The sequence below is a fragment of the Lissotriton vulgaris genome, chromosome 4_1 (assembly GCF_964263255.1).
Source record: "Lissotriton vulgaris chromosome 4_1, aLisVul1.2, whole genome shotgun sequence".
NCBI classification, from domain to species: domain Eukaryota; kingdom Metazoa; phylum Chordata; class Amphibia; order Caudata; family Salamandridae; genus Lissotriton; species Lissotriton vulgaris.
The window spans coordinates 551,728,768-551,748,096 of NC_141691.1; the positions used below are offsets into that span (position 1 = coordinate 551,728,768).

Below are 19,329 nucleotides of genomic sequence, written 5' to 3' on the forward strand. Positions count from 1 at the left end.
CTGCTGGAGCTGTCTTGGGACTGTCCAATTCAACTGCCCTCGTTTCCGTCACTACTTTCGGGGCCTCTGGGAGAGGGGCACCCGCTGGTACTTCAGGGGACCCTGGTCCTCATGGCATGGAGGATTTCCGGGGACGGTGGCAGGACGACCGCCTTTCGGCGGGAGCAGCAGAACTCATCAGCAGGGCCTGGGCCCCTGGTACGATCAAGAGGTACCGATCGGCTTGGCAACGGTGGCGTCGTTGGTGTCTGGGAAGACACGCCCATCCGGTGGGGGCCGACATTACCCTCGTTCTGAATTTCCTGGCCGAACTGTCCGACTCGGGGTTGGCGTATCGGTCCATTAATTCTTTCAGGTCCGCCATTTCGGCGGGGCATGTTCACGTCGATGGACGACCGCGGGAGAACACCCTTGGGTTTGCAAACTCATGAAGGGCGCCAGGCTTTCTACTCCTCCCGAGCCCAGGTACTCCAACCTCTGGGATGTCAATATCATTCTCAGGTTCTTTACCTCTTGGCGTGATAACAGCTATTTGTCTAGAAAAGAACTGTCAGCTAAGCTGGCTATGTTGCTGTGTCTGATTTCGTGTAAACGAGTCTCTGACGTGCGGGCGCTAGACGTCTCGGCACGCGTATTTACTCCGGAAACGGTAACGTTCACGGTGGCTAGGCGCACAAAGACTAGCATCAGGTCAGTATCGTACCCGTCCTTCTCGGACCACCCAAAATTGTGCGTGGTGCGTTGCCTTAAGGCGTATGAAGATATGACCGAGGATTGTCGCCCGCCGGGGGAGCGTCAACTCCTCATTGCTCTGAGGAAACCTTTTAAAGCGGTTTCGACTCCGTCTATTACCCGGTGGGTCCGTTGGCTTATGGCCGAGGCGGGCATAGATGTGACCACTTTCGGAGCTCACTCTGTTAGAGGTGCCATGGCTTCTAAGGTCATTCAGGTAGGTGGTAGGTTAGAGGACATCATGGCAGCAGCAGACTGGTCCTCGGAGTCCACCTTCAAAAAGTTTTACTTCAAGCCTATCTATGGCGCAGCAGAGCTTGTTGTGGATAAGCTTTGAAACTGCATAATCCTCGCCTCCGTCCTGACATAGAATGCAAAATTTCCTAGCTAACGTAACGGAAAGTTTCAATTCTATTAAGGACAAGGAGGCGAGGATTATCCCACCCGAGCCGGGGCGGCCTCGTCCCCCCCGTGTACCTTCGTATTTCAGTAAGTACTACTTTTTGAAGTATTTTCAGCTGTATTTATGCAATGCATTGTGAGAATCGCTGTTTTTTTTACCTTGTCAGTTCACTTGTTAAAATCTGTACTGTTTAGACACAAATCATCATGCTTCGTAGTCTCTCTACATGCTATGTATTGGCGTGCCTCGCTTCTGGTCAGAAGGACTGGATAACGTTCTCCTTATTTACTTTAGGACACGAACAGAAAGAATGAGGTGTCTTACGAAAATTTCTGCCTCACAGAGAAGACGAGGAATAGAAGAGGACGTCATGGCTAGTTATACGGCGGACGGATCCATCATTGGCTGTTGGTTGCTATGGACACTGTTTTCCCATGTGTTCATGGGAGTTGTGGTTCAAGAAAAACGTTTTGATTGGTTTTCTTTGAAGTGCTGATTATAATAAAGAGAAGAAAGGACTGCATAATCCTCGCCTCCTTGTCCTTAATAGAATTGAAACTTTCCGTTACATTAGCTAGGAAATTTTGCAGTCTGACATTCTCAGTAAAACATGTACATCCAACAAGGACAGAGACTGTCAGTTGATTCCTTTGTGTTCTACTGCAGCCTCCTAGAGTGTTCTAAAGAACAACTAGAGCGCTAACAGTCCTACTTATTACAAAGGTATGGCACACCTGAAGCCATCTTGATTGGAATAAAGTGGTAACTCTTAAAACATTTAATTTAAAAAGAAACAACATGAGGGGGTATATTTTGCCATAGAAAGTATGATTAGTGCTGCAGAATGAAAAATTAGGGCACATTTTGAGTGACTTCTCAAATCCTTTTCTATTTCATTAAAACATTCTATGTCAGTCCACGGAGGCTCAGATTATGCTTCTCTTCACTTTACTGACATAAAACAGCAGCCAATAAAAACTTTAAACTGGCATGACCCCGGAAGGACAACCCCCTCCAACAGTATGCACCAATCACTATCAAGTCCCATGTATAACTGTCCATGTTTATCCATACGACCTCCTCTTTCTTTGCTGCTGCAGCAGCGAGTTAAGTGCCCTTCTATTTTACTTCTTTCTTGGGGGTAAGGTGTGTAAGGGCGGTGGTTGTAGACGGCGCGCGCGCGCGTCTGTGATGATATGTGCTGAGCGGACCTCCGCTCGTGGTTGAGGTGTTTTGGTGACTTTGCGATTATTGCCTTTTTTCCGGTTTTATTGTTTGTTGGCCCGCGCGGGCGTTTTCTGTTGTCGGCGCGTAGCGGGACCGGCGGTGTACCGGTAGGGGGCGGTGGAGCAGGAGGAGGCAGACGCGAGACGCTCGCGCGCAGGAAGCAGTCGAGCCCGGCCCCCACACGCACTGCGCATGCGCGAGGAGCCGACTTTCGTTTTTTTCACTTTACCGGCTCCTCACGCATCGCGCTTTCAGACTGCATCAATCCTGGCCTCAGTAGAACGCTAACGGAGCGCATCCGCATTAGAGCTCTGCTCTAGGGGAGCTTACAGTGTGCAAATAGGGGTCTCCTTCCACCTAATATTCAGCCTCGTTGCCTGTAGTGATTTTGGTTTAAGTTTGTGTGTGTGTTGGAGGCTCCCCTGGGCTACTCCCCCCCCTTGAAGCTCCTCCACACCTCCCTGCTTCAGAGCTATGGCGTACTACGCCGAGGAGGATAACCAGTGGGCAGATTACGATGAATATGTAGACTATGAGCCTCAGGAAGAGCATTTGGAGGAGAATTTGGTAGAGGCCCTGGATTCCCACGTCCAGGGGTCAGTGAAGACTGCACTAGTCCAGGCTCTTAAGCCTTTTGCTAAGCCCCTTAAAAATTATGGAAAGAGAAAGTTCAAATCTGCCGGGATGGGCGGTACCTCTTCTCAGTCCTCGGCCCAGGTGCTGGCCCGAATGGCCAGGAATGTCCTGAAGGACCATGGCTCAATGGCGAATGACACGTCTGGGGATTCTTCCCCGACCCCGCCGGATTCTTCTGATTCGGAGGTGGGATCAGTGGCCCCCAGAAAGAGATCTAGGAAGGTGAAGCACACCCAAAAGGCGGACGATGGTCAGGTACCCAGGAATCTTCTTTTTAACCCTAACAATATTGTGCACCCTCGGTCCACTGAGTGGATACCGTGCCCTGAGGTGGCACAATATGTGAGCAACAACCTGCGTCAGGGTTTCGATAATGGAGTGAGGGCCACGTTGCGCTCCGAATGCCCCAGGCCATCCTTGACAGGGAAGGTGGCTGACACACCGGATTTAGATCCCACAATGGCGGCGTTTATGCGCAAGTTTGCGAAAGATCCAAAGAAGGGGCTGGATAGAGCATGGAGAGGTGTCCAGGACAAAATGTTGGATATCACCGGTCCCCTAACGAAGATTCTGGACGCGGCGGTGATAGCCAAGGATAGGAATGTGCCGCTGAATGTGTCGGAGGTTCTGGAATGGGCACAGCGGGCCATGTGCTTTTTAGGTAATGCCAATGTGGCTGTGTCTACAGAGCGGAGGCGCTCTTTTCTTATGAGACTTGACTCCCAGCTGGCGGAGATGGCCCCTTCCGAGCCTGGTGTCCAAGCTAATGGTATGCTATTCGGCGACAAATTTGTCAGGGAGATGGGCAAATATGTTGCCACCTTCTCCGCATTAGACAGGGCCCAGTCCAACATCAAGAGGGTTCTCCATGGTGGTGTTTTTGATAGGGCCGGACGCCCAAGAGGTCGAGGGTCCGGCCGAGGTTATGCACAGACCTCACGTGGAGCAGAGCAGAGGGGCAGAGGTAATCGACGCCCCAACTTCTACCCCTCCCGTGATAGAGGAGGTCGTGGCAAGGGTCAAAGAGGAGACTATCGTGGACAACAGGCGAACTCAGGAGACTACTCCTACTCAGGTACGACTTCTATGCCCATCGGAGCATATGGTGGGGGGCAGACTGTCACTTTTTCTCCACAGGTGGCGCCAACTTACGAACGACCCTTGGGTGTTACAATCGATACAGGGTTTCCACATAGAATTTTATGCCTCCCCGATGCAGCGGCGGAGACCAGGTCCACTGTGTTTTTCCCAAGCAGAGCAGAGTTTCATCGATGCGGAGATATGCTCCTTGATCCAGAAGGGGGCGATTGTAGAATCCTCCCCGCACGAGCTAGGCTTCGTCAGCACCGTCTTTGTGGTCCCGAAGAAGGACCAAGGGTATCGACTGGTGTTGAATCTCAGGGAGTTCAATGGCTGGGTCGTTTATCGACACTTCAAAATGGAGGGGATACACCTCCTGAGAGATATACTATTGGAACAGGATTGGATGGTGCGTCTGGATTTAAAAGACGCCTATTTAGCAGTGGCCATCTATCCCCCACACAGGCGGTTCCTGCAGTTTCAATGGCGCGATCGGTGGTTCGAATTTTCCGCCATGCCCTTTGGACTGTCGTCCGCCCCATGGTGTTTCACCAAGCTGATGAAACCCATCGTGCAGACGTTGAGGGAACGGGGTGTTCGCCTCATTATTTACCTCGACGACATCTTGATTTTAGGTCAGTCACCGGAAGTGGTGTCGCTCCATCTGTCGTGGACGATCCACCTCCTTCAGGACTTGGGCTTTCTCCTGAACATACAGAAGTCGATCTTGCAGCCTTCTCAGGTGATGGAGTTCCTGGGTTTCCAGGTGGACTCGGTGAAAGCTCAATTACTCTTGCCCCTCAAGAAGAGGGTGGCGGTGAGGAAGGAGTTGAGGAGAGCGCTTGCCTCTCCGACAATCTCCTTGAGGACGTTGGCACGCCTGGTGGGGCTTCTGGCTTCTTCGATCCAGGCGATCTTTCCGGGTCCTTTGCATTACAGGGCCCTGCAGCGTTTGAAGGCCTTGCATTTGCGCAAGGGACTGACCTATGCCCAACAGATTTCTCTTTCTGCGGAGGCACGTACGGAGATAAACTGGTGGTTAGAGCATATGGATGCGTGGAACGGCAGAGCCATTTTCGCGGCCACCCCGGAAGTGGTGATAGAGTCGGATGCCAGCCGGTGGGGCTGGGGAGCCCGTTGCGGCTCGGTGGAGACCGGGGGCCGGTGGTCCCGCGAGGAGTTGAGTCTCCACATCAACTGTCTGGAACTCCTGGCGGGTTCTTTTGCGATCCGCACTCTGTCCCCTCAGGGAGTTTCGTGTTGTATTCTCCTCCGCATGGACAATGTGTCCGCGGTACGCTACATAAATCGCCTGGGAGGCACCAGGTCGCGTCTCCTAGCGGAGATAGCCAAGGACTTCTGGCATTATTGCCTGGCCCATCAAATTTCGGTGACGGCCGAATATATTCCGGGGTCTGCCAACGTGACGGCGGATTGGAACTCTCGATACTTGAGGGATGCGAGCGATTGGAGGCTGCACCCTCGAATCTTCAGGGCATTGAACCACAAATGGGGTCCGTGTGTGGTGGACCTTTTTGCCTCTCGGCTCAACAGGCAACTTCCCCAGTTTTACAGCTGGCGCCCGGATCCCTTGGCGATCAGCTCGGACGCCTTCCTTCAATCGTGGACGACGGGCATTCTGTATGCGTTTCCTCCTTTTATCATGATCCCGAGAGTTCTGGCTCAGGTTCGGAGGCAGAAAGCGGAATTGGTCTTGGTCTCACCGTGCTGGAAGGCACAAGCGTGGTTCCCGGTGGCAATGAGTCTCACCTGTGCAGCGCCAGTGCAAATTTCGACGTTCCCGGATCTTCTCACGGACCCGGTGGGTCTTCCCCACCCGCTGGTCCTTCAGAATCAGTTGTCCCTCATGGCGTGGAGACTTTCCGGCGACGTTGGCAAATGCCGGGAGTTTCAGAGGACACTCTCTTTTTCCTATCTCAGGCATGGGCGCCTTCCACCCACAAGCGATATGAGTCAGCTTGGAGACGATGGGTTGGTTGGTGTAACGAACGGCAGGGGGATCCGATGGGATCCGATATTACTGTCATAGCGAATTTCTTATCGGAACTGGCGCGGTCTGGTCTGGCTTATCGAACTGTGAATAACTTCCGATCGGCGATCTCCGCGGGGCACCCGCATGTTGACGGTAAGCCCGTTGGGGAACACCCTTTGGTGTGCAGAGTAGTCAGGGGGGTCCGCTTAGTGAAGCCCCCTCTACCCAGGTATACTGAACTCTGGGACGTGTCAGTGGTCCTACGTTTTTTGGCGGCCTGGCCGGCTAATGAGGGCCTGTCTCGCAAACAGCTCTCAGCTAAACTTACACTTCTCCTCTGCTTGGTCTCATGCAGGCGAGTGTCGGATATTCGTGCCTTGGATTTATCAGGTAGAGTATTCACTCCCACGGGAGTTTCTTTTACGATCTCGAGACGTATGAAGACTCATACAAAATGTATTGCTTATCCTGCATTTCCTCACCACAGTAAACTATGTGTAGTCAAATGTTTGAAGGTGTATGAGGATTGTACTAGAGAATTTAGAACTGGTTTTGGTCAACTGTTGATTTCATTACAGAAACCTTTCCGCCCAGTCACCAGTGCGACTCTGGCCAGGTGGGTTACCTGGTTATTGGACCTGGCGGGTATTGACACCTCTAAATTTGGGGCTCACTCTGTGAGGGGGGCTATGGCCTCAAAATCTTTTGGTGCCGGCTCTCGGCTTCAAGATATCATGACTGCGGCAGATTGGTCTTCTGATTCCACATTTAAAGTGTTTTATCATAAGCCTATTGTGGATGTGGCCTCGGTGGTGGTGGATAAACTTTAAACTAGCATAATCTGAGCCTCCGTGGACTGACATAGAATGAAAAATTGTCTAGCAGACGCGACAAAGAATTTTCAATTCTATTAAGGACACGGAGGCGAGGATTATCCCACCCGGGCTTGCAGGATGGTATTTCATGCAATATTGTATGGTTGATGAATTATTGTACCCACCCGAATGATTGTTATTGGCTTGTTGTATTTCCAAGTTCGGGAATAGCCATTACGACTTATGTTCTTGTTTCAGGTGATCAGCACAAGCAGACATGAGCTGAACAGTCTATGATCTGGATATCTGTGACGAGGTGCAGGAGATGCCTTCCTCGACGTTGGATGCGATGGTTGCCACGTTGGCCTCCGGTCTTGTTGGACTGATGATGTGTCGCAAAGAAAGAGGAGGTCGTATGGATAAACATGGACAGTTATACATGGGACTTGATAGTGATTGGTGCATACTGTTGGAGGGGGTTGTCCTTCCGGGGTCATGCCAGTTTAAAGTTTTTATTGGCTGCTGTTTTATGTCAGTAAAGTGAAGAGAAGCATAATCCTCGCCTCCGTGTCCTTAATAGAATTGAAAATTCTTTGTCGCGTCTGCTAGACAATTTTTCATTCTGACATGCAGTCTCCCATAATGGCCACCAGAGACAAAAGAGCCCAAATGTAGCCCAAATATCACCCAGATGTAGCCCAAGTATAGCCCAATGACAGAATGTCCCAGAGTGTTCTAAAGAACAACTAGAGCGCTAACAGTCCTACTTATTACAAAGGTATGGCACACCTGAAGCCATCTTGATTGGAATAAAGTGGTAACTCTTAAAACATTTAATTTAAAAAGAAACAACATGAGGGGGTATATTTTGCCATAGAAAGTATGATTAGTGATGCAGAATGAAAAATTAGGGCACATTTTGAGTGACTTCTCAAATCCTTTTCTATTTCATTAAAACATTCTGACATGCAGTCTCCCAAAATGGCCACCAGAGACAAAAGAGCCCAAATGTAGCCCAAATATCACCCAGATGTAGCCCAAGTATAGCCCAATGACAGAATGTCCCAGAGTGTTCTAAAGAACAACTAGAGCGCTAACAGTCCTACTTATTACAAAGGTATAGCACACCTGGAGCCATCGTGATGGGAATAAAGTGGTAACTCTTAAAACATTTAATTTAAAAAGGAACAAAATGAGGGGGTATATTATGCAATAGAATGTATTATTAGTGATGCAGAAAGAAAAATTAGGGCACATTTTGAGTGACTTTTCAAATCCTCTTCTATTTCATTAAAAAATTCTGACATGCAGTCTCCCAAAATGGCCACCAGAGACAAAAGAGCCCAAATGTAGCCCAAATATCACCCAGATGTAGCCCAAGTATAGCCCAATGACAGAATGTCCCAGAGTGTTCTAAAGAACAACTAGAGCGCTAACAGTCCTACTTATTACAAAGGTATGGCAGACCTGAAGCCATCTTGATTGGAATAAAGTGGTAACTCTTAAAACATTTAATTTAAAAAGGAACAAAATGAGGGGGTATATTTTGCCATATGAATTATGATTAGTGCTGCAGAAAGAAAAATTAGGGCACATTTTGAGTGACTTCTCAAGCCCTCTTCAATTTCATTAAAAAATTCTCACATACAGTCTCCCAAGATGGCCACCAGAGACAAAAGAGCCTAAATGTAGCCCAAATATCACCCAGATGTACCCCAAGTATAGCCCAATGACAGAATGTCCCAGAGTGTTCTAAAGAACAACTAGAGCGCTAACAGTCTTACTTATGACAAAAGTATGGCACACCAGAAGCCATCTTGATTGGAATGAAGTGGTAAGTCTGAAAACACTCAATTTAAAAAGGAACAACATGACGGGGTTAATTTTGCCATAGAAATTATGATTAGTGCTTCAGAAAGAAAAATTAGGGATCATTTTGAGTGACTTCTCAAATCCTCTTCTATTTCATTAAAAAAATTCTGACATGCAGACTGAAACATGCACTTTGAATACCAGCAGCAGACGTCCCTGGTGAGCAGTAGCTTTACTACAGTGATCTAATGTGCAACTAGAGTGCTAACATTCAGAATTTATGGCAAATGTGTGACACATCTGAATGCCTTCTTGATGGAACCAAAGTAAACAAGCATTGAAAATGCAATAGATCTTGCCCTCGTTTAAGTTAAAGCCATTCTGTTTGTAATGAGGTGGCTTTTTAGCTTTGCTTTTATTAGTGTTTTTTCAACTTTCATGTAAATAACATGCATCTGTATGCATATAAGTATATGTATGCATGCATTTATGTTTGTATTTATATAGATATACAGATGATATATGTTTATATATGTATGTATATATATATATTCACTGAAAAAACCATAGGCTATAGACCATATATAGTTAGGAATTAGCATTTACAAAACCTTGAAAATTCACTGAAAAAACCATAGGTTATAGACCATATATAGTTAGGAATTAGCATTTACAAAACCTTGAAAATTCACTGAAAAAACCATAGGTTATAGACCATATATAGTTAGGAATTCGCATTTACAAAACCTTATTTTACTCACACAAAACCATTGAAATTCCATATATGGTTAGTTGCACTAACTATATATCGCGCACCCGCAATCCACTTCTGATGATGTCACATATTACATCATTCATGACATGGTCAGTGACATCACTGATGACATCACTGATGACATCACTGATGACATCTCTGATGACATCACTGATGACAACATCCAGTGACTGTATGTTTCTGTAAAGTTAAAATATGTCTTACATATTGAAGAATGAGTGGATGTATAAGTGTCTGGATGAAGGATTTAGTAGGTGCATGACTGACTGTATGAGTGAGTGATTAAATGTGTCTCACTGAGTGCATGGGTTAGTGACTAAACTGTCTTAATTTGTGCATCATTATGTCTGTTGTTCTGTAAACTGTTGCATGTGTTGATAAGTAGCTATATGAGTAACTATATGGGTTATTGATTGGTTGCCCAAGTATTTGTATGGGAGACTGAGTGTGTGTGTGGGTGGCTGGGAGGTGTATGACTCTGTGCATAGATGTGTGAGCAGTTGATTCACTAGATGTATGGTTTCAAAAGTGCATGTGGAAACAGCTGTATGGGCAGTTGACTGTGTGCATGAGTGTATTGGTGAGTGAATGGATATCTCAGTGCTACATGTCAAAGTAAGTACATACGTAAAACACAGTACATGTGAGAGTTGACATATATAAATAACTGTGCATAAGAGCCAGTGAATGTGTGAGTGGCTGTATGGATCATTGTGAACTTGTATCAGGGATTGTATAAGAGAGTAAATATGTGTTAGTATATGTTTGAATAAGTAAAGTTTGTATAACTGTATAGTTGAGGAAATGGAGGTGTGATTGATTCTTTGCATGACTGACTAGGTGTGTGAGTAACTCCATGGATGAGTGACAGTCTGTGAGTGTCTGTTTACACTGATTGTATCTAAGGTTATATTAGAGTCTGAAGAGGTTCATCGTATTATCACATGAATGATATCATCAGTGATGTGATCAGTAATGTCAAACGAGATGTCATCAGTGATGTCATTTGAGATGTCATCAGTGATGTCATTTGAGATGTCATCAGTGATGTCATCAGTGATGTCATCAGTGATGTCACTGACCATGTCATGAATGATGTAATATGTGACATCATCAGCAGTGGATTGCGGGTGCGCGATATATAGTTAGTGCAACTAATATATATATGGTTTTTTCAGTGAATATATATATAGATATTACCTGCTGACAGTCGCGAGTAGGTAGTTATAGTTAGGCCCTATTATGCGTAGGAAATCCCCAGGGCCCACATTTTTTTTAAATGGCAGGTGTATGTAGGGTGTGTGGACTGCGCTGTAAAATAAATAAAATAAAACAGATTTTTTTAAAATAATTTGTCTCCGGGGGCAAAATTATAAAATTTTATGTGGGGCCCAGTGGGGCCCCCCAGCCTCTGGGATCGTCAGCCCCCGGGGGTAAAAAGAAAAAAATGGTGGTGGGAGGGGTCGAAGGTCCTCAAAGCCGCAGGGACCATCACCCCACGGGGGTTTATGTATTGTGGGAGGGGGACTACGTGGCCCCCCTCCTGGAGCACTCGAGGGCCCTGTTCCCCCCTGGGCTGCAAAAAAAATCATGGCTGGGGAGGGAGGCGCTGTAAGGTCTCCATAGCCCCGGGGACCACCACTCCCCTGGGCACGGGGTGCCCATCCGCCCCTCTCATAGCAAGGAAATCTGTTCTCTTTTTCAAAATCTAATCAGATTGCTTTTCCACATGGAGAGCTGCATTGTTAGAAGCTTGTGATGTGGAAAAGTAATGCCGGCTCCCAAACACGTAGAAATTGTGCATCAATGGCGCTGGAGTTGCACACCCTACACATTACGAGTCGTGCATCCAGGGCATCCACACCAGGGGGCCGCACTGAGCGCTGCACTGGGTGCACAGCTTTTACTTTTTCCATTAAAAAATAGCCCCTATCAGAGAGAAAGTGAGCAAGAGAAAGAGAGGATAAAAACAACATTAAAAGTGTGAGAGAGAGAAAGTTATAGATGGAGCTGTTAATACTGGAGAAAATACTCGTAGCTCACCTTTTGTGTCACCTGTGTTCAAGGACGTGCTGCTTCATAGTGCACCCTCAGTTTAGTGATCTGAAAGATAGTATGTAGAGTTAGTAATAGCATAGTACATACAAATGCACACGTATATTTTTGGTTTATTTTTTTGTGCACTCAGGATATTATATTACAACAAGTTCCACTGTAAGGAGGTGTCTGTGTGCTGTTTTTTTCCAAAGTACTATGGGCCAGATGTAGGTCGCCCAATACCGGTCGGTAACGGCGAAATTACCGAATTTCGGCTGTTACCGAACCATGACTTCTGAGCTATGGGCGTGGTCCCGTCGTGAGCTATATGAGAAATTAAGTTATTCGGGTGTCCGTTTTTGTAGTGCTGACGTCACCCGGGTCTTAAAAGCAAATGTGTCATTATATCTGTAAAGTTCCTCAACTGGGCCAAGATGGAATGTACAGAGTATCACTGACTCTATATTGGTTCATAGTTGCATACATAAAAGATGGTGGACATGACGCATTTCTGTGATTATGAATGTTTGTTGTACATTCAGTGGAGTGTTGTGTAGTAATACACAGCTGTAAAAATAGCTGGTATAGTTTTGGGTTGATTTTGCGCTATATAAATATACTTTTTTTTTAAAAAGAGAGAAATAGCCCACACTGACTGCCAGCATTTTACAAACACAATAAATACACAGAGACAGATAGATAGATGAAGTGGGTACGGGCACGTGTGCTCAACTCCACACTACATATTGTTGTTGGTAACAAGTAGAATAGTAATCATGATATCATATACAGATATTTAATCATAACAGTTTATGACTTCTGTTTTACAAAGGTAGGAATATTGTATGTGAAATAATGTACAGAACATTCTATCGTAAAGGGTTCATGAGTTGTGGCACACTGAAGTAGGTGTGGTTTGTGTGGAGCCTGCGATGATGTGTGGTTCAGGCAGACCACACTGGAAAAAATGTGTTTTGACTATTTAATTTTGCCTTAGCAAGAGCACGTGGTGATCATTTACGGTGTACTGAGTTAATGGTACGAGTGGTGTTTATCGTGTGCTCACCCTGCGATGATGCATGGTCTGAGCGGGCTGCACTCAAACCATTCACTGTTGCATACTGGACTCTATGATCTTTGAGAGGGGGAAAACTAGCATTGATGGTTATCAATTGTTCCGTAAACTAGGTCCACTGATTGCTCCCCATAACAAATTAAACAATTGCATTTCACGTAGTGCATTCTAACTTTCTCAAAATGGGGACGTATGTCTGGTAGCGATGTTGAAGGTGATGTCCCAGAGGTACTTGGTATTGCCGGTGGTGGAGGTACATTTTGCCGCAATTTTCTACATTCTTTGTTATCATAGTTCACAGAATGCAACGATTGAAGGAGCTTGCGCATACTAGCAGTGCAACAGCACAATTTTTTTCTCTGCTTTAAATTAATCGAAGCTGAATTTTATTCTGTCTGTAGTGTAGATAAAAAGGTAAATTCAAGTTTTGAACCCTACTGTGCACAGAGTATATGGAAGCTAGCCGTCAGAACAGTTATAGTTTTTTTTCACTTGTTTTAACAAAATTTGAATACATACAGTATAATTTGTCTCTGCATCTTAGGGTGGAGTGCATGATCAGCAATCATAGTGGAAGATGGAACATGTATGCAGCGTGCATTTGATTATTCAACTAAATCTATAAGTGATATAAAAAAAAATTTGAAGGAACCATACTAAAGGGATATTGTCTCGATTTTGATAGGTGTTTTGGTTTCCACTGAGTTAGTGGTACCTGTAATAACAAGGTTCTGTGGAGCCTGCGATGATGTGTGGACTGGGCAGGACGTACTGATAGTAATGTTTTTTGTCTAGTGAATTCTGGCTTAGTAAGGGCAAGTGGCGATTTTGTGTAGGTATAAAGGAGGTTACTTTATTTGGTACTGCACTTGAATGAAGAATCCTTTAAATTCTGCCTGAAAACTGCCATGTGGTGATGAACTATGGTGCACTGAGTTAGGAGTACCTTTGGCGCTGAGCTTGTACGTACCCTGCGATGATGAGTGGTCGGTGGGGAGGAACAGTAATTGAAGTAATTCTTTTGTCGATTGAATTCTGCATGAATTCCATTTAAAAGTGACAGTATGCCTCACTGTGACATAAAACTGTTCCCTCTTCATTGTAATGATTCATGGAGCACTGAGTTAGTAGTATATTTGATGCTGAGCTTGTACGTACCCTGCGATAATGAGTGGGAAAGGGGGGCAGCATTCTGACCAATGTCTTTTCTCTATTGAATTCTGCTTGAATACGGTCACGTGGCAATGAATTATGGTGCACTGAGTTAGTAGAACCTTTGAGACTGAGCGTATACGTAACCTGCGATAATGCGTAGTCCGGGCAGGCCGCACTGGGAGCAATGTTTTTTGCCTAGTGAATTCTACCTTAATAAAGCCACGTGGAGATGACTTGTGGTGCAGTGAGTTAATGGTACCTGAAGAACTCAGCGTGTGTGCACCCTGCGATGATTCGTGGTTCGGGCGGGTCGCACTGATACAATGTCTCTCGGCTATTGGAATGCGTCATGTGCAATCGCATTCCCCTGAATCGTGAGCCTTCACAATGTAGATCGAAGGCAGTTGTCAGCACAGATATCGACAAATGATTTTTGTGACTTATGTAAAAGAAATCTGAACATATACAGTAGAATTGTCTCTACATTACATAAATCAAGGCTGAATTCCCTACTGTTCGTAGTGTAGATGGAAAGTTGAATTCAAGTTGGGAACCCTGCTGTTGGCAGAGTAAATTTTGGCACACAGAAACATTGACGAATGCTTTTTTGACACATACATTAACAAAATCTGACGACACAGTAGAATTGTCTCTGTCTTCAATAAATCGAGAATGAATTCAATGTTGATTGTAGTGCTTCACTGCTTCTGGTATCAAGTGTTGAACTCTGTTGATCGCAGTTTACACTTGAAGGTAGTACTTAGTATAGACATAGATGAATGTTTTTTGTGGCATCCATTAATAAAATTGACTCTTCCTTTCATAAATCAAGTCTAACTTGCCTGCTGTCTGTAATTGTCTCTGTATTAAACCAATGAACGCTGAATTTCCTACTGTTCAAACTTTAACAAAATCTGAGGACATTGTGCAATTGTCTCTGTTTTAAATAAATCAAGACTGAATTCAATGTTTTCTGTAGTGCTGATGCGCAACTGGTATCAAGTTGTCAACTCCACTGACCGCAGAATAGATTGAAGGCAGTTCTCAGCACAGATACTGAAGACAAATTTAGATCCAAAGTTGAATTCAAGTTGTGAACCCTGCTGTCCGCAGTGTCGATGGAAACCACTAGTCGATACAGACATAAGGCTGCGGTGGTGTCAGTGATGTCATTTGAGATGTCATCAGTGATGTCACTGACCTTGTCATGAATGATATAATATGTGACATCATCAGCAGTGGATTGCGGGTGCACGAAATATAGTTAGTACAACTAACTATATAGGAGCAATTTCAATGGTTTTGTATGAGTGAAATTTCCAGCTAACTATAACACCCCTAAAACGTATAGTTTTTTGAGTGAATTTTAAAGGTTTTTTAAATGCTAATTCCTAACTATATAAGGCCTGAAACCTATGGTTTTTTCAGTGAATTTCAAAGGTTTTTTAAATGCTAATTCCTAACTATATAAGGCCTGAAACCTATGGTTTTTTCAGTGGATATATATATATATAACTGAATCTCTTCCTAACATGGCACCACAACTCCTGGTACAAGACAATGCTGGCTTGCAAGACCTATATGACTTAGCATTTGATGGCACATCTCAAACCACGCCTACTGTCAGCCAAGTGTTCAATGTGAACCGAACAGTGCCAACGCCATTCAAACCCAAGTCAACATTTTTTCCCCTAATGCCTCGTGATGCTGTAGACATCTTCAGTGACCGTGTTATCATTGAACTTAAAGCTTTAAACAGGTCAATTATGATGCAACGCAAACAACTCAAATATAATGACCAACAATACAATTTGCTCATCAACAAACTCCAATCTGACAATAATGTGATTATCAAAAGTGCTGACAAAGGTGGCAACACTGTTCTTTGGAAAACTACGGACTACATTGAGGAAGCACAAAGACACTTATCTGACTCTACCTGTTACACGCTATCATCACAATTTGCCATGGTTCAGAATCACAACCAAATACGTAAACAGTTGAGTTCCTGGAAAAGACTTAATCTCCTCACCAAGGATGAATGTAACTTTTTGTCTAAAGACCATCCAGTGACACCCTACCTATACTTTTTGCCTAAAGTTCACAAACTTGTTACCCCCACGCCTGGTCGACCTATCATATCGGCCATTGGGAGTATGACCGAAAACATCTCTAAATATGTAGACTTCTTTCTCCAGCCCCATGTGGCGAGTCTCCCTTCTTTTTTAAAAGACACTACAGATTTCTTGACCAAGATTGGGACTGTTAATTGGTGCAATGATTATCTGTTTTTGATTCTAGACATCGAATCCCTTTACACCTCAATCAATCATCAGCATGGTGTAAACGCATGTCAGTATTATCTTAACACACGTGCCATTTGTTTCAGGGAACACAATTCCATGTTGATTGCCATGATCAAACTTTGCCTGACTTCCAACTTTTTCGGCTTTAAAAACACACTTACCAGCAATTGCGTGGTGTGGCTATGGGCTCGTGCTTTTCCCCCAGCTACTCATGTCTTCATGTGGGTTGGTGGGAGGAGCACGAGCTCAGAACCACACACGCACACTGGTCATCATGTATCGCGCATTACTGGCGCTACATCGACGATATTTGCATCATTTGGAAGGGCACTCAAGATCAAGCCCTTTCGTTCGTATCTGATTGCAATGCCAACACCTTAAATCTGAAATTCACTGCCAACCTTAGCAGTTCAGAAGCGAAATTTCTGGATGTACATTTGTTCATCAGGGATAACACCCTCATGACCAAACTACATTGTAAGAGTACTGCTGGGAATTCCATCTTACACGCACGCAGCTCCCATCCAGCTCATACCATCCGCAGTATCCCCTTTGGTGAATTTATTCGTATTCACAGAATCTGCAGCGACCCTGACTCCCTTGCAACATGCCTCGAGGATTCCAAGCAACGTTTCCTGCAAAGAGGGTACTCCAGAGCCATACTTGATCAAGCTTTGGCTAAAGCTTCATCAGTAGACAGAATCACATTACTCAGACCTAAGGAGCCCCATACTGCGAACACCAAAGATAACATAGATGACTCTCAACGTACTGTCAGGCTCATAACCACTTTCAGCTCACAAGAGCGAAAGATCAGGCGCATCATTGGCACGGAATGGCCTATCATTCTGACGGATCCTATTTTGGGTCCAATGCTAAGTGAAACACCTACCATCACGTTCAGACGTGCGCCATCCATGCGCGATGCTCTTGATAGGATAGCACCTGAAAACCCTCCCAAACCTACTAAGACCACCAAAATGGGCTTCTTTAAATGCACTTCTTGCCGTGCCTGTAATTTTGCCACGAATGCAAGTCACTATGTCACAGCATTCAGTAACACGCCTATCCCTATCAAAGAACACCTCACATGTAGATCTGAGTTTGTGGTTTACAAGCTCAGGTGTACATGCAATCTGGAGTACATAGGCAGCACCAAGCTGCCTGTTCATCAGAGAATATTGCAGCATATAAGGACCATCGTCAACAGTGACAGCAATTACCCAGTGGCTAGGCATTTTGGAGCAGTCCATGATAAAAAACTTAAGGACCTTCAATACACAGTCCTCTGTTCAGTGCCTCAACCCAGTCGTGGTGGGGACCGAGAAAAACTGCTGAGACAGCGAGAATCTCAACTCATTCTGTCCCTCGACACCAAAGCCCCTAACGGGCTTAATTTGAGTGAGGATCTGAAAAGTTTCTTGTAAAACATCATACATAGACCTGTTTGGCTGTTTGGTCTCTGTTTACTTTTTCTTCCTTCTCTTGTTCAGTCATGGTGTCAACTGTTGTTTCTGGCTCATTGCCAGGTGTTTGATATGGCGCCTACCCTTAAGTCATGTCTTCTTACCAATTTGTTTTGACTAGGATTCATGCCATTTTTGAATATATCTATGTCGCCGCTAAAGTTACTATTTGCTCTGTTGTTTTCCTTTGAATTTTATTTTTACACATTTGTGGTTGGGCTCTTGTATCTTTTATGATTTTTTCACTTTTTAATTTATTGTGTTTTTCTTATCACTCAGCAATTTATTGCTTTGCATTTTCCTTACAGTATTTACCTTGTACCACCATTATCTGCTTTCCATTGTGATGACGTTTTCTCCTATTTTGAGAATGTTGGCATTGTTGGATTTTTTAGGCACTATGTCTTGATTTTTCTTGCGTTCTTTAACTTTTGGTTGGCCTCTTAATGTTTGCAAGCATAATATAGGCACTATGCCGTGACACATGCAATTTTGCTTTCTTGTGTGTTTTAATAGCCAGCTATTTTTCACTTCCATTGAGCGCTTTTTTTGATCCATGTTGGTATTTTACAAAGACATTATTTAGAATCGCCTTGATCATTGCTTTAACTGTGCAATCATAGGTGGTACATGTTCCTGTTCATGTGATAATAACATGTTTTAATTCATGCACTGTTTCTTTATTTCCTCTTTTACTTTTGGGCGTGTTTTCCCAATCAAGTCCCTCCCCACACCTTGTATATATTCCTTCACTTTTTCTGAGTGCATTTGTGTGAACAAGCTCCCTAGTGGAGTGAAACGCGTTACTTCCAAATAAACGTTTAAACCTGCTACTCACTTGAGTTTGGATCGTTTGTGAGCTTTACATTTGGCTGTCTGCCGTGGCGCTTTGAGGTCTGCACCCTGCTGCTGCCTGGCATCCACTGACAGGCTGGGATTATATATACCTCGTCTTTGCTTGTGTGTGGCTGTTGGTCTCGTGTAGAGACGGAGGCGAGCTCTTGCAGCATATATATATATATGTATATATATATATATATATATATCGAGATCGAGAGACAAGAGGAGGAGAAAAACGAAGGGGGAATTTAATGAAAGGGGGCAAGGTAGACCCTTCTTGACCCCCTAGGAATGATGTTGGGGTTATTAAAGGGTCCCGTGGGGCAAATAAAAAAAATTTGATTTTTTGCAGTAGAAGTGCTTCCCGGTTCGCGAACCGGGTAGCGAAACGGGAATTCGCCATTTTGTGTTTTGTTTTAATTAAATTACAAGATGGGGAAAAACAATGTGAGAAGTGGGTATAAGGGGGTACGGGAGACGTATCCTGACCCCCTATGTTTTCTGAGGGTGGCTGAGAATGCTCATATATGTTGATACTTGTCTTCCAGCGGCTGCGCGTGAGCGTTTTTTTTTTTTTTGCTGGGTGACGTCTGTTAACGTTCGATTCAAAGGAAATCGGGACTTGTTGACCTCCATTTTGACACTGCGAGTAAATATATTGTTAAAAATAATTGTTATAAATTAATCTGTATTGATAAACGTCTGCGCCATCTTGCTTTTTTTCCAATGCCACACTTTTGTCGTGCACGGCAGCCATTTTAGATGCCTTGACCAGACCCACTCTCTGCACGCCGCCGATCCTCAGCATGGCTCCCCACCCTCGCAAGCATCTCCCCCACGCACTGGTCACCCCCGCTCTCTCTCTCATGCATGGGTCATAAACCTCCCCCATCTGCGCTGCTTTTCCCTGAGAGAGATGATTTTTCTCAGGGGAAAACCCAATAAACCCTTGTAGGCTTGGGCAGTTTATGGTTCAG

General features: G+C 44.8%; 1 protein-coding gene across 1 annotated transcript; it reads left to right on the top strand.

Moving 5' to 3' along the window:
• The first annotated feature begins 2,755 nt into the window (after positions 1 to 2,755).
• Positions 2,756 to 7,183, top strand: LOC147722241 (uncharacterized). Its single transcript, XM_086967285.1, has 2 exons — positions 2,756 to 5,116; positions 7,145 to 7,183. The coding sequence occupies exons 1-2, from the start codon at positions 2,837 to 2,839 to the stop codon at positions 7,181 to 7,183; spliced, it is 2,319 nt and encodes a 772-aa protein (XP_086823411.1). The 5' UTR covers positions 2,756 to 2,836.
• The last annotated feature ends 12,146 nt before the right edge of the window (positions 7,184 to 19,329 follow it).